General features: G+C 41.2%; 2 protein-coding genes and 2 non-coding genes across 4 annotated transcripts; all 4 read right to left on the bottom strand.

The window, feature by feature from the left end:
• Nucleotides 1-685: 685 nt before the first annotated feature.
• LOC121055131 (auxin-induced protein 15A-like) lies at nt 686-1,079 on the bottom strand. Its single transcript, XM_040526701.1, has one exon. The coding sequence runs from the start codon at nt 1,001-1,003 to the stop codon at nt 686-688; it is 318 nt and encodes a 105-aa protein (XP_040382635.1). The 5' UTR covers nt 1,004-1,079.
• Nucleotides 1,080-3,798: 2,719 nt separating this feature from the next.
• TRNAG-UCC lies at nt 3,799-3,870 on the bottom strand. The gene has a single exon. It is a non-coding gene; the product is annotated as a tRNA-Gly (tRNA).
• An 827-nt stretch (nt 3,871-4,697) lies between these two features.
• Nucleotides 4,698-4,769, bottom strand: TRNAG-UCC. The gene has a single exon. It is a non-coding gene; the product is annotated as a tRNA-Gly (tRNA).
• Nucleotides 4,770-8,001: 3,232 nt separating this feature from the next.
• LOC102722140 (auxin-induced protein 15A-like) lies at nt 8,002-8,304 on the bottom strand. Its single transcript, XM_006659711.2, has one exon. The coding sequence runs from the start codon at nt 8,302-8,304 to the stop codon at nt 8,002-8,004; it is 303 nt and encodes a 100-aa protein (XP_006659774.2).
• Nucleotides 8,305-12,000: the final 3,696 nt, after the last annotated feature.

Here is a 12,000-nt window from a genome sequence, read left to right as displayed (position 1 = left end):
GAAAAGGCGAGGGCGCGAGATGGGCTTTTCACGTGGGCCTACTTCGTTTTGGGCCTTAGAACAACCAACTAATGATGGGCCGTACTACAGCTATATGGGCCGACCCATGATACATTGTAATGGGCCGTATTAGATGGGTCGGCCCATAAAATACACACTAGGGGGGCTTCTCTTTTGGAAAATACAGTAATTTTCAAGCATTTTTGGGGGAATTGAACTGATTTCTATTGTTTGCTTATCAGTTATTATCCACATTCAAATTTTGAATTTTAAAATTATATTTAGGGTTGATTTGAAGTTTTCTAAATTGTTGTATGTTTTTTGGCATCGACTTTCGAGCCACGAATAATATAGATATAAAAAAAATTTATCCATAAATTAGTTTTGGTTGCTTTATTCATACTTTACAACTTATCAGCCATAGCTCAACCAATTAAAAGTTTTAAACCCTGTAAATTCATATGAACAAGCCCGAAAATGTTTTCCAATCAAGTGCTGATTCACTCTCGGAAAAGCAAATGAGCGTTGATTTCGCTCACCTGATCAATAGCTACACACGTACACACTACCAATTCTACAAACTAGAAAAAAAAAACCTACGAGTCGCCGTGGAAGAAATCAAGAACTCCATCCATCCATCGATCGATGCGCAGGCAGGTCATCGTCGTGTACTCGTAGTGAGTGATCAATGCCGCCACGACGGCGACGGCGACGCCGAGGAGCTGAGGCGGCGGAGGAGGGCGGCGAAGTCGCGCTCGGAGCAGGGGATGGTGAGGCCGCCGAAGCAGTGGTCGAAGCCGTACTCCTCCTCGACGCTCTTCAGCAGCGCCACGAACGCCGGCTGCCTCAGGTACGCCGTCGGCACCACGAACCTCGCCCGGGCCTCGCCGACGTACACCGCGAAGTGGCCCCTCGGCACGTCCCTCGCCGTCGTCGCGCCGCCGCCGCCGCCGCCTTTCCCCAGGTGGAGCCGCTCCATGATGTGCTGCAGCTTGCCGCCCATCCCAGCTCACCCAAACTTCACTGTCACTCGGCCTGTCAGACTGAATCCGTTCTTGCAGTATTTGCTACAGTGATAATTACAGCAAGTGATAGCTGTAATTTTGCAGAGGGCTTCTGAATCTGAAACTCTGAATGGACTTCTGAATTTTGCAGAGGCTCAGCAGGCATGCTGCTACATTTATAGTGTTCGTTTTAGTTCAGTGTTGATACTGAATGGAGTTAATATTAGTTTTATTGTGGATATATGACCAAGAGACATGTCACATGATGGTTCTATGCTGTGTTGCTTTCTCACTACAACGAGCCTGGATTTCTATGAGAGTTTTTAATGATTATTCGTTGAATAAGAAAGCCCACATATGCTTATAAAATTGACCCTTGTTGAGCTTTCATATCATCTCTTGTGACAAGTCCTGTTGCCTTTCAAATTTGTCATGTTTTCATTTGAGATGACATATAACTAACCAGTTCTCATACAGTAAGTTTTTCAGTTGAAATAAGTTTTTTTTTTTCAGATGATGTATATATGCTTGTTGCTGTGTATATAGTGGTGTTTTAGTGCACTGTTAACACTGAGTGGAGTTATGTGTAGTATTTTCAAGGTTTATCGTGGTGATGACCAAGAGACAGTGTCACATGATGTTTCTCTGTGTTAACTTCTCGTAAGAACTAGCATATTGTCCATGTGTTGAAACGAGATTTTTAAGAAATACTATTGACACCAAATATTGAATCAATTTTTATTAGAGCAATTTTACTATCCTTAAGAGATACCACTGTTTTCTATGTAAAATTTGGTACATCTTGATATTTTAACAGGGGTACCTCATGGTACCTCCTCAAGATTGGAAAAAATGCCTTTTTTATTATCACTTTCGGCATATCCTATCTCTTCAAAACCCTACGATTTCCACCAAACAATGTTTTACTTGATTTGTGGACACTTTGGCCCCGTATTCTTTTTTTTTTCCTTCAACCAATGTAAGGAGTTAATGGTGGGTTGCTATAAGACTCACCATTCACCAACACCACTATCTTATTTTCTTTTAAAGTGAAATGTAGACATAGCTGAGCCTGCATCTATATGAAAATTTTTAATGATTACTCAGAGTGCTCACTGCTCACATATGCTGCTAAAATGGACTATTGTTGAGCTTTCGTATCATCTCTTGTGACAAGTCCTGGTGCCTTCCAAATCTCATCATGTTTGCATTTCAGATAACATTCTACCTAAGTACCTAACCGGCTATATACACCAAGTTTTTTCAGCTGATGTGTGGCTGCATTTTGATGAAGCTCGCATCATTGCAAGGTTCAGTAGATTACTGTTTTTTTTTTCTTTTGAACTATGGACAAGATTCAGAATTTCAGATCCGCCTCATGGCAGAGCAGAAAAATATCTCATTATCAATTGCTATTCCAATATGTTGTATCCTGCATAAAAAAAGAACTGGTGGTGGCTGTTCGTTCAACGTCACAGCAAGACCGGCTCACTTGGCATGCTGCATGAGAAATTGCTTGTTGTTTAGCCAGCATGCTGCTGCTGCTACAAGTGGACATTCAGATGGACCCCCAAGTGTGCATTTCAATTCAACTCGTGTACAAATACCCAGGGACATGGCCGTATGGATATCCATCCTCGTGTGCTTGACCACCGGCTCAACAAACGGATGCAAGACCAGCAATCATTACACCAACAATGGTGGATCAATGGAGCCAAATCTCTGAAATTTGCAGGTTTTTCGGTCCGGCAAGCGCGATCAGATGCCAAAAACTTCAGGCTTCAGAGAGTGGTTACAGGTGTTCAGAGTTCAGAAAACAGTAGTACCTGACATCCAGAGGACATCTGCTGCATCAAAGGTATCATCCAGCTCGGCGCCCGCAGCTTCCATGACCATGGTATTGGCTCGTGTGGCCTAGAATTGCGCAATGTGCGGCGGCGCATGATCGATCATCGAACAGCTAAGGAGAATTCGTCGCGAAACGCATAACATTGCCGATGAATCATGCCTGCAAGAGAACATGCGGCGTGCTGCCGAGATCAATTACTTGATCCCGGCACATTTCCTTGACAGACTTGTTCGGATGTACTAGCTCAGGATTTGGGTTGGATAACTGCATAAGCAAATCTTGGATCTTCAGTGACAATCGTATGAACTTGTGTTTCTTGCTGACCATTTCGTTTCGGTGCTGTTCAGTGAGGTTGAAGAATGAGGATGGTGAGCAAAAGCGCCAAACCGTGGAAGAAGTGTTGGAACAGGAAAGGAAATACATCTATCACTGGAGTATAGTGTTTAATGTTCATATCCTAAGATGAAGTCTAAACTACGAGAGCAACAACAAAAAGAAGATACTCCCTCCTTCTCTCTGAATGTTTAACGCTGTTGACTTTTTTATACACGTTTCACCATTGTTTTATTCAAAAAATTTACATAATTATTAATTATTTTTATATCATTTATTGTTAAATATACTTTTATACATATATATATAGCTTTACATATTTGACAAAAAAATTTGAATAAGACGAATGATCAAACGTTTTAAAAAAGTCAACGGCGTCAAATATTTAGGGACGGAGGTAGTATATGGTATCTGAATTGTTCGCCAAAGAAACCGTAAAAAGAAATGATATCTGAATTCTTGGCCAAAGAATCAAACTCACAAAATGAGAAAAGAATAGAGATTGTTGACCAAGAAACAAACTTACAAAATGAGAAAAGAATAGGGATGATATCTGAATTGAATAGTTGGCCAAAGGATCATGTCACAAATTGAGAAAATAGACAAAAAAAATGCGTTTGCCGGGAGTCGAACCCGGGTCTATTGCTTGGAAGGCAATTATCCTAACCGTTGGACTACAAACGCTTCCTGTACGTTACACTGAAAAATTATTATTCGACCATTCTGCATCTCAATCCATTATTTTCTATGACAGTGTAGTTTTAGCTCATCAGGTACACTGCTTACAATGAACCCTAGTTAGCATATGCTAATGTGCAATGTGCATCCCATGTGACTCTATTAAAGTTCTTGGCTCTGGATAGGGAACAAGAGCACAGCAGAAACATCTATGCTTCTCTTTCTATTCAAGAGCTGCATATGCATGTGTTTCAGTTCAGAGATGACACTTTCTGCCCACTATGGAAAATGTCAACCAATGACGGTGACACTTAATTTTCATGTGCACCCATGACATGGATGCAGTTCTGAAACTGACAGACAGCTATGCATATTTAGTACTCTGTATACTGTTAAGACAGCATCAGGTTGAAGGCTGCCCCTTGGAAATGTTTTCCTTCCTGCCCATTTTTGTTAGTCTTGGTCTGGTTTGGCGGTGTTCACAGTTGAATTTTGACAACTATTTCAAATAAGTTTGTCATGTTCGAGATGAAGGCTAAAAGTCTGAAACTTGTCATACGCATCGAAATCTTAAGTTCTTACGAATTTATGATACCTTCTGTAAGTTTTGTTCTTCAAACTTCAACAATAGTAACAGAGAAATATCTGGAAGTTGCTGAGAAGTGAAAACAACGTATCAAGTTCCATTTTCAGTTGCTTGTTAGGTAGACTGAGGCAAACTGCCCATCTTTTGTAGCATTAGAGAAGCGACTTGTAAAACAAAGAGCAACACGAACTGATTTCGTTCAGATTTTGTTCAAACATTCGGAACAAAACAAAAATTCAAAAAGCAATGCGTTTGCCGGGAGTCGAACCCGGGTCTATTGCTTGGAAGGCAATTATCCTAACCGTTGGACTACAAACGCAGGCATTGTTATGTTTTGAAATGTTATTAACTTTACCTGTAAATTATTTTTACTAGAAGAAGATCGATGCTGAGGCACTAAACATATTGCATAACTGATGACTATGATTTGGTCAGAAAGTTATTTATGAGACAGCCCATGTGTTTCAGATGAGTTCTTCAGTAGGAAAAACTCGGGGGAGCATAAAAGGCCTAGTACTTCCATTTGCAATAACTCTTCTTTCTTCAGGAACAGCACTCAGACAATCCAGTGCACTCGCTGTCTGCCCTTAAGTGCCAATCTGAAACATATATATGTAGTCATTTCATAATCAATCAGCATCCTGTTTCGTCCATCCGTATACCAGAAAATGATACGGAAGTCTGAATCACATGAAAGCGTTGCATATTCAGTCCCTGTGTGCTATCTTGAGAGGTTCAGAGCAAGTGTGATGGGCACCAAGTCTAGAATGTCGCAATCTGTCTCTCGCCCACAATTCCAATACTTCAACCAATGCAATCTGGACAGTGATTAACCTTCTGCTGCTACATCCTTGCAGAAAAAAAAACTCCCTCCGATTTTTTTAATTGATTTCATTGACTTTTTAATTTACGTTTGACACTTTGTTTTATTCAAAAATTTTGTCCAAATATTCAAAACTACAAATCATACTTAAAGTTACTTTAGTAATAAATCAAAATATAATAAAATAATCAATAATTATATAATTTATTTAAATAAGAAAAAGAGTCAAACGTAGATTAAAAAGTCAACAACATTAATTAAAAAAATGGAGGAAGTATATGAATTAGCCCATACAATTTTTTTTTGTCGGGCCGAATTAGCCCATGCAATCATACTCATCCAAATTTCAGTCTCTTTTTTTGGGTTATATACATCCAGTTTGGATGGAGGAGGCGTTTTTTTCTTCCTTTTGAAAAAACAATATATATCCTGTCTCTTACCACTTTCTCCCTGAATCTTTCGCATTTCTTTTAGCTACTAAAGAATATCTAAAATTGGCCGCGCAAAATAGGCACAGTATTGGTGCCTCATGGTCTCAAGGAGTCTCGTCGCCGGCCGGGCAACCTCCGGCGGTGGCCGTTTGCTGTCCCGCCTCTCTCTGTCAGCTCCCGTGAGCTATCTATCTGCATATTTATTCGTTTCAAGACCACGGATGCATCATGTCATGAAGACGAGCAGCCAAAATTTAACCTTTTGTTTCTCCTTAAGAGTCGCGAAAGTTTAGCTCTCAAATCTTATGGGGTGATTGCCAAACGGCATATAAACAAAAGGAAAAAGACAGGGTTGTGAAACTACTACTATGTTCTTGCAATTGCAGACTACTAGTAGCAGTTTTTCTCACCTCGTCATATAAAAGCCTCCAATATATAGTCAGATTTTTTTTTATGTTGATCCATTTAGGCTACGTTCTTTTGTCGATGAACCATAAAAGATAAATGATTATTTTTTGGGGGGATAATTATTTAATGTTATAAAAAATGAAGTTAACTGCTACAAAGTTAAATTTTTATTTTAAAAATGTAAGATGCAAAAAAAATACTGTTTTGTTTAGTAATTTAGGAAACGTGCTGACAAAAGTGAATGAGAAACCTTTTGTATTTTTTCTACATATTCTCATTTTTGTGTGCTTTTCTATAAAATCTAAGATTAGTTTTTTTGGTGTGTTTTTGTAAACAATCTCAAATTTCTTTGTGTTTTTCGTTATACATAATATTTTAATTTGGTTGCATCAAATAAAAAAATTGAAGGTAATAGGACTTAGAGAACTTGATTGAAAATGACATAACATTGTTAAGCGTACATTTCTCAAATTAATTTTATGGTGATCATAATTTACTATTCTTGGCTCGACGTGTAATTTATTTTAATTTAGATAATTAAAATTAAATTGACCCGGCGTAACAAATAATATTTTTTTTCTAGTAGATAGATAGATAGGCTGGTATGTTCTTCGGCAGTAGTCTCTAGGTGAACTTTGAAGGACTAACCAAGGAGGCCAAAGAGGCTTATGAAACAGCACAAAGTTTTTTTCCCCACTTAAGTACAATGTCACCAGGTGCATGCATGTCACTGAAATGACTATTAAAAAATAATAATTTTATAAGATAAAACAGGATGCTATAAACATGCAAGTCTAAATTTAGTCAACGCACCGGAAACAAACAAAAAGGTGAATTTGCTATATGGAGGTTGTTTGGTTTTATTATTTTCGTTTCTCTATTTGTATATCGAAAACATACTTGTATGTTTGTGTATAGACATAAAGCTTCCTTAACAAGGCTACCAATTTTAGTAAAACTTTCTATAATTCATGTCGTCGCATGCAAATAGTGGGTGTCATTGTATCTAGGTGCAAAAAATCCTAGCTCAATTAAGTGAACAAATGCTCTAAGTCAGAAGTGGAGGTTGGGTATTGACGCAGATATATGTTCGTAGGATCTACAAAACAATTCCCCTCGGTTTATTTTTTGGCATGCGTTTGATTATTTGTTTAAATTAAAAATTCTGAGCATACATTAAAAAATGTAGGTCATGCTTTTAAAAGTGCCTTTAACGAATAAACCAAATTATAAAACACATTTTTAACAAGACAATGGTTAAACGTAAATTTTTAAATTCAATGATATCGTCTCTTAGGGGGAGTGATAGACAGGCCACACTGCATTCTGCATCTGTCTGTGGCTCTCAACAAAACGTTGATAACATTCTGGTAATTAAATTTCTTCCATACATCAAGTTACTCACCGACCTGGCCATATATATTAATACAGTATGAGAAGGTACAGGATATCAAAAATTCAGTGTAAAATTTGGTATCTCCTAATAACTAAATCAATAAAATTTTAGTACCTCTCATTACCTACCGATCGACGGTAAAATTAGTCATATATTAATCATCCGGCGATGAATCATGCCAAAACATGCTTAATTATTGCCCTCCATCTATTTCCTGCCCGTAACATTTATTGACAGAATTCTTTTGGCACCCGATCAATTTAGTTTTGCAAATTTGTCACAGAAATAGTACTCTCCAGCCATTAGTCCCAACACGTACGCATGATTGGAAGAACTTAACACAGTTTCATCCATTGATTAAGTAATATCTACTAATCTCTTCACAGGATTTCAATTAATCCTCGCAAATAAGAAAGAAGAGAGAAGAGAACCCGTCCTAGGCAGCTAGAATCTAATACTAGTAACAATTAGTGGATGCAGCGAGCTAATTAAGCTAGTGGTCGGCGGCGGAGGCCACGCCGCCGACGATGGAGGCGAAGTCGCCCTCGGTGGCGCAGGGGATGGTGAGGCCGCCGCAGCGGTGGTCGAAGCCGAACTCGTCCTCCACCCGCTTCAGCAGCAGCACGAACGACGGGTGCTTCAGGCACGCCGTCGGGATCACGAACCGCTTCCGCCTCTCGCCGACGTACACCGCCAGGTGCCCCCTCGGCACGTCCGCCGCCGCCGCCGACGACGACGACGACCGGCTGCTCGCCATGTGCATCCTCGACATCAGCTGGTACAGCTTCCCGGCCATCAGATCGACCTTGCTTCTTCTTCCTTGCTTGCAAATTACTGCTGCTGTGTCACTGTGTGAGAGATGGATATGAACTGCAGTGCAAGACTGAAGTGAAGAGCAGTGAGAGGCAAGGCTGCATATTTATAGGTGAGCTAGCTAGCTCGATCGATCAATCAGCATCAGCAAATGAGATCGATCGATCGATCGAGCCAGCAACATTTCAGCAATCAAGAGAGTGAGGTTGGCGAGGTCGACATGTCACATGGACGCATGCATGGTCGTGAAAATATATATTATGTACGTGACTTCCGATCAGCGAATGATCCAAGCTAGCTAGCATATTTGCATATATTCAGAGAGATCGATCGAATCATGGACGGACCAGCTGCCAATGTCTAGGTGCTGCAACCACAGTACAGGTGCATTGTACATGTCGATCGAGAGGCAGCTCCAGCAACCCTGGGCCATGCCTGCCACTCGCCTCGACGACACCCGGAATGGGATTCCACTGTCACTAAGGATTTTTGTTTGTTGGATTTGGATTTGAATCGTATAGAAAAATTCATTTGGAACGAAGGATTGAGATTTCAGTTCTTATATAAATTCCTATGGAGTAGCTACAGGCAGTGAGATTTTGGAGGAAATTTGGTATGAGGTGTAACCTCGTGGAAATTTCTAGTGTCTCTCTCTCTCTCCTTTGATTTCACCTCTTTTTTTTTTCAGCAGTCTATTCAAACAGCAACTCATACATTTTTTATGCGTTTTTCAATCCTGTTTTGTATTATTTCTATATTTTTTTCTAATCCTGTGTTCTAAAGGACGCCTAAACCCTGAAGCAATATATTAATCTGAACTCTGAATTCTGAAGCTCTGAACAAGACGACGGCATCTGCATGCGCAAAGAATTAGTCTATGCTTTACGACTCAATCATTGGAGCTAGCTAGCTAGCAGCATAGCAGGACCGAATCAAGACGAAGATCAAGCTAGATGAAGCAGAGGGTGGTGCAGGGTGTGTGCAAATTGGGCTGAATTGTTTAGGGTTTTTCAGACACACGAACACATGGGGTGCATACAAACAACATGCTGCATGATGATAGGTTGGTACCCTTCCAGAAATCTCGAGCAACTAACAGTAGGCTAACAGCTGCTGGAGAAAACCAAAACCGGGGGCTCCAAGATCACATCTCACATGGATTCGTGGATGGATGGTATTGGTGCCACCAATCAAGAATGGGATTACTATTTGTTTGGACATGAATGACACCCTCATAATTTCGTTTCAAAATTTAAATTCTCAACATTACATTTAGAGTTGATTTCAGATACAGATTACTTTTCAGTTTTTACTTTTTTTTCTAATCGTTAAGAATATATAAAAGGTTTACTAAACGTTATTTTCTACAAGTATGTTATTTAGCTTTTTATCTGAAAATGGCAGAGGATGATCTTCTGAATCTATACAGAGGATGCATGTGGGTACAGAGAATTAACCTGCATCTAGGTAGTAGCTTAAATGGATGGTCCTGGAGGAGGTGTGCGTAAGGCCTCCATTAGATGGGTGGTGCAAATCTGGAACATGTAGATGTTGGACATCGGTTTTGGGGAATGCGGCGGCGCCGATGGCCGTGCATCGGGAAGTACGTACGACCAGCTCGCCGCCGACGGTACGTACGAGATGATTGAATTGCTGCGCCACGTCTCGCTCAAGCCAGCTGAAGGCTGAAGCTGATCGGTGCCACGGAAAACGGTCATTGGCATAAGATTATTTGTGTACTAATTATTAATCTGAAAATATATATTTCACTTATTTTGGAAGTATTTATATATATAAGGTTTCGTATTTAATAGTTTAAAAATCACGATACTTATATAAGCTACCAGATGTGCACGTGAACTTAAGTATATATGGATTGTCTAACTTATGAGACCCACACGTAAACCATCAAATCAGAGTAAAGTTATGTTCCATGTGGGATGGTATGCATGCCTCTAACCTATACCTTTTATGAAAATCCTATGGAGCTTTAGATGTGAAGGAAAAAATGTTAAGCGCTCGCGTGGATGGGGATCAATCTAGTAACCCCGAGCACAAGTACACACCCATCTAGCCAACTGAGTAGGTTTGGTAACAGGGTGGGGCTAAGCCGAGTTAGACTAGAACAGCCCCAGCCTCGAAGTATATTCCGGACCGAATGCAAATCCCACTCACGGCGGATCCTTGGCCCTGAACGGGGATCCGATGGCCCTAAAATTGAGTATTCACAAATAAGAAAGAAATGAGATCAACTTATACTTATATTGGAAATATCCCAGATTTTGATGCAGCATATGTTCTTAGAACGGACTCGAAGATACCTTCAAGGTTGCCCACTAATCCACGACGGCTAGGGCACTTGGCGGGTGCCTGGTCGGCGACGATATGCGCGGGCGCCCACCCATGGATATAATTTTTTCTCAATTCCGAGTTCATACGAGAAAGTTATCACGGTTTTACTAAACGATGATCAAATCACGTTTTTTTTTAGTTTCTCATGTGAGATTTTTTAGGTGGGCTCCTACTCAGGCTTAAAGCGTCCTCCTAATGAGCACCCTTTTCTCACTCAATTTTTGTGCATTTAACGGCAACCCCTCTCAGCGAATAAAATGTCCTACAAAGGGCGATAATGGCTCTTACTCCACTAAACGTCTGACACGTCAGGTTTCACATTCAGCCAGTAGACATTTTATATTTCGCGCTCATGGCAGGGCGTTGGGGGGTTAGATTTGCTATTTTTAAAAACAAAAATCTGTTTTCGAAAATCTTAATAAAAAATCGCGCGCTAAGATGTGGCTTTTAAGGCCGAGGATGGGGTGTACAGCTTCCGATAAGTGTGGCCCGTCCGACGTGGGCCTCATGTTGGCACAACCATAGGCAAAATGGGCTGGTAGTGTGGCCTAGAATCATCGATAGGCCTTGTAACTCAAACGGATTGTTCGATACCGTAAACTGGGCCGACAGACAGCAGGACTGGGCTGCCCGCAAAGACAAGAAGTATTCCTTCCACTGTACAATCGAATTGGGCTGAACAAAGATGGCAATCAAGCTACAAAGTTTTTTTTTCCCCATTTTCTTCTCTATCTCTCTCTTTGTTCCAATGAATCCAGACAGTGATGAAGAATCCAGCCATGAATCAGAGTTTCCGGACACAGATCATGCAGAATTGCACAGAGAGAGAGAGAGAGAGAGAGAGATTGCTTGCTTGAACAAGGAAGAGGTATGAGTAGGTGACAGGTGGGGCCCCGAGGTGACGCCCAGCTGTCGATCTACCTCCACCCAGGCCCAACCAGGGCCCACCGACATCTCATCCCTCCCAACACACACACGTGTTCCCCGCGTGCCATTCCCACCACCACCAGAGTTTGCGTTTGCTCTCACTTTGCTTAGCAACTCGGCAATGGATGCAGCAGCGGCAGAGGATAACACAGCAGTAGGACACGATCCGTCCATTGCCAGGGCCCATTCGGTTCAGATTCGGATGAAATTCGTAGGAATCGAACCGTTTCCCTGTCAAAATTTCAGTCAAATTGTCTGCGTGTCCTCCCTCCCGGCCGGCCGGCCGACGGGGCTGGTCTGATGGGGCCTTCGTCTCCGGCGCCGGCGAGGCGAGGTCGTTGCAATGAATGCGCCGCGTGCAGGGGCCCGGGCGGGTATCTCGTGATTCGCGCTCGGTTCA

The sequence above is a fragment of the Oryza brachyantha genome, chromosome 8 (assembly GCF_000231095.2).
Source record: "Oryza brachyantha chromosome 8, ObraRS2, whole genome shotgun sequence".
In the NCBI taxonomy this organism is placed as follows: Eukaryota; Viridiplantae; Streptophyta; class Magnoliopsida; order Poales; family Poaceae; genus Oryza; species Oryza brachyantha.
Note: the sequence above shows the minus strand (reverse complement) of the source record. Positions and strands in the feature narration are given on the sequence as shown.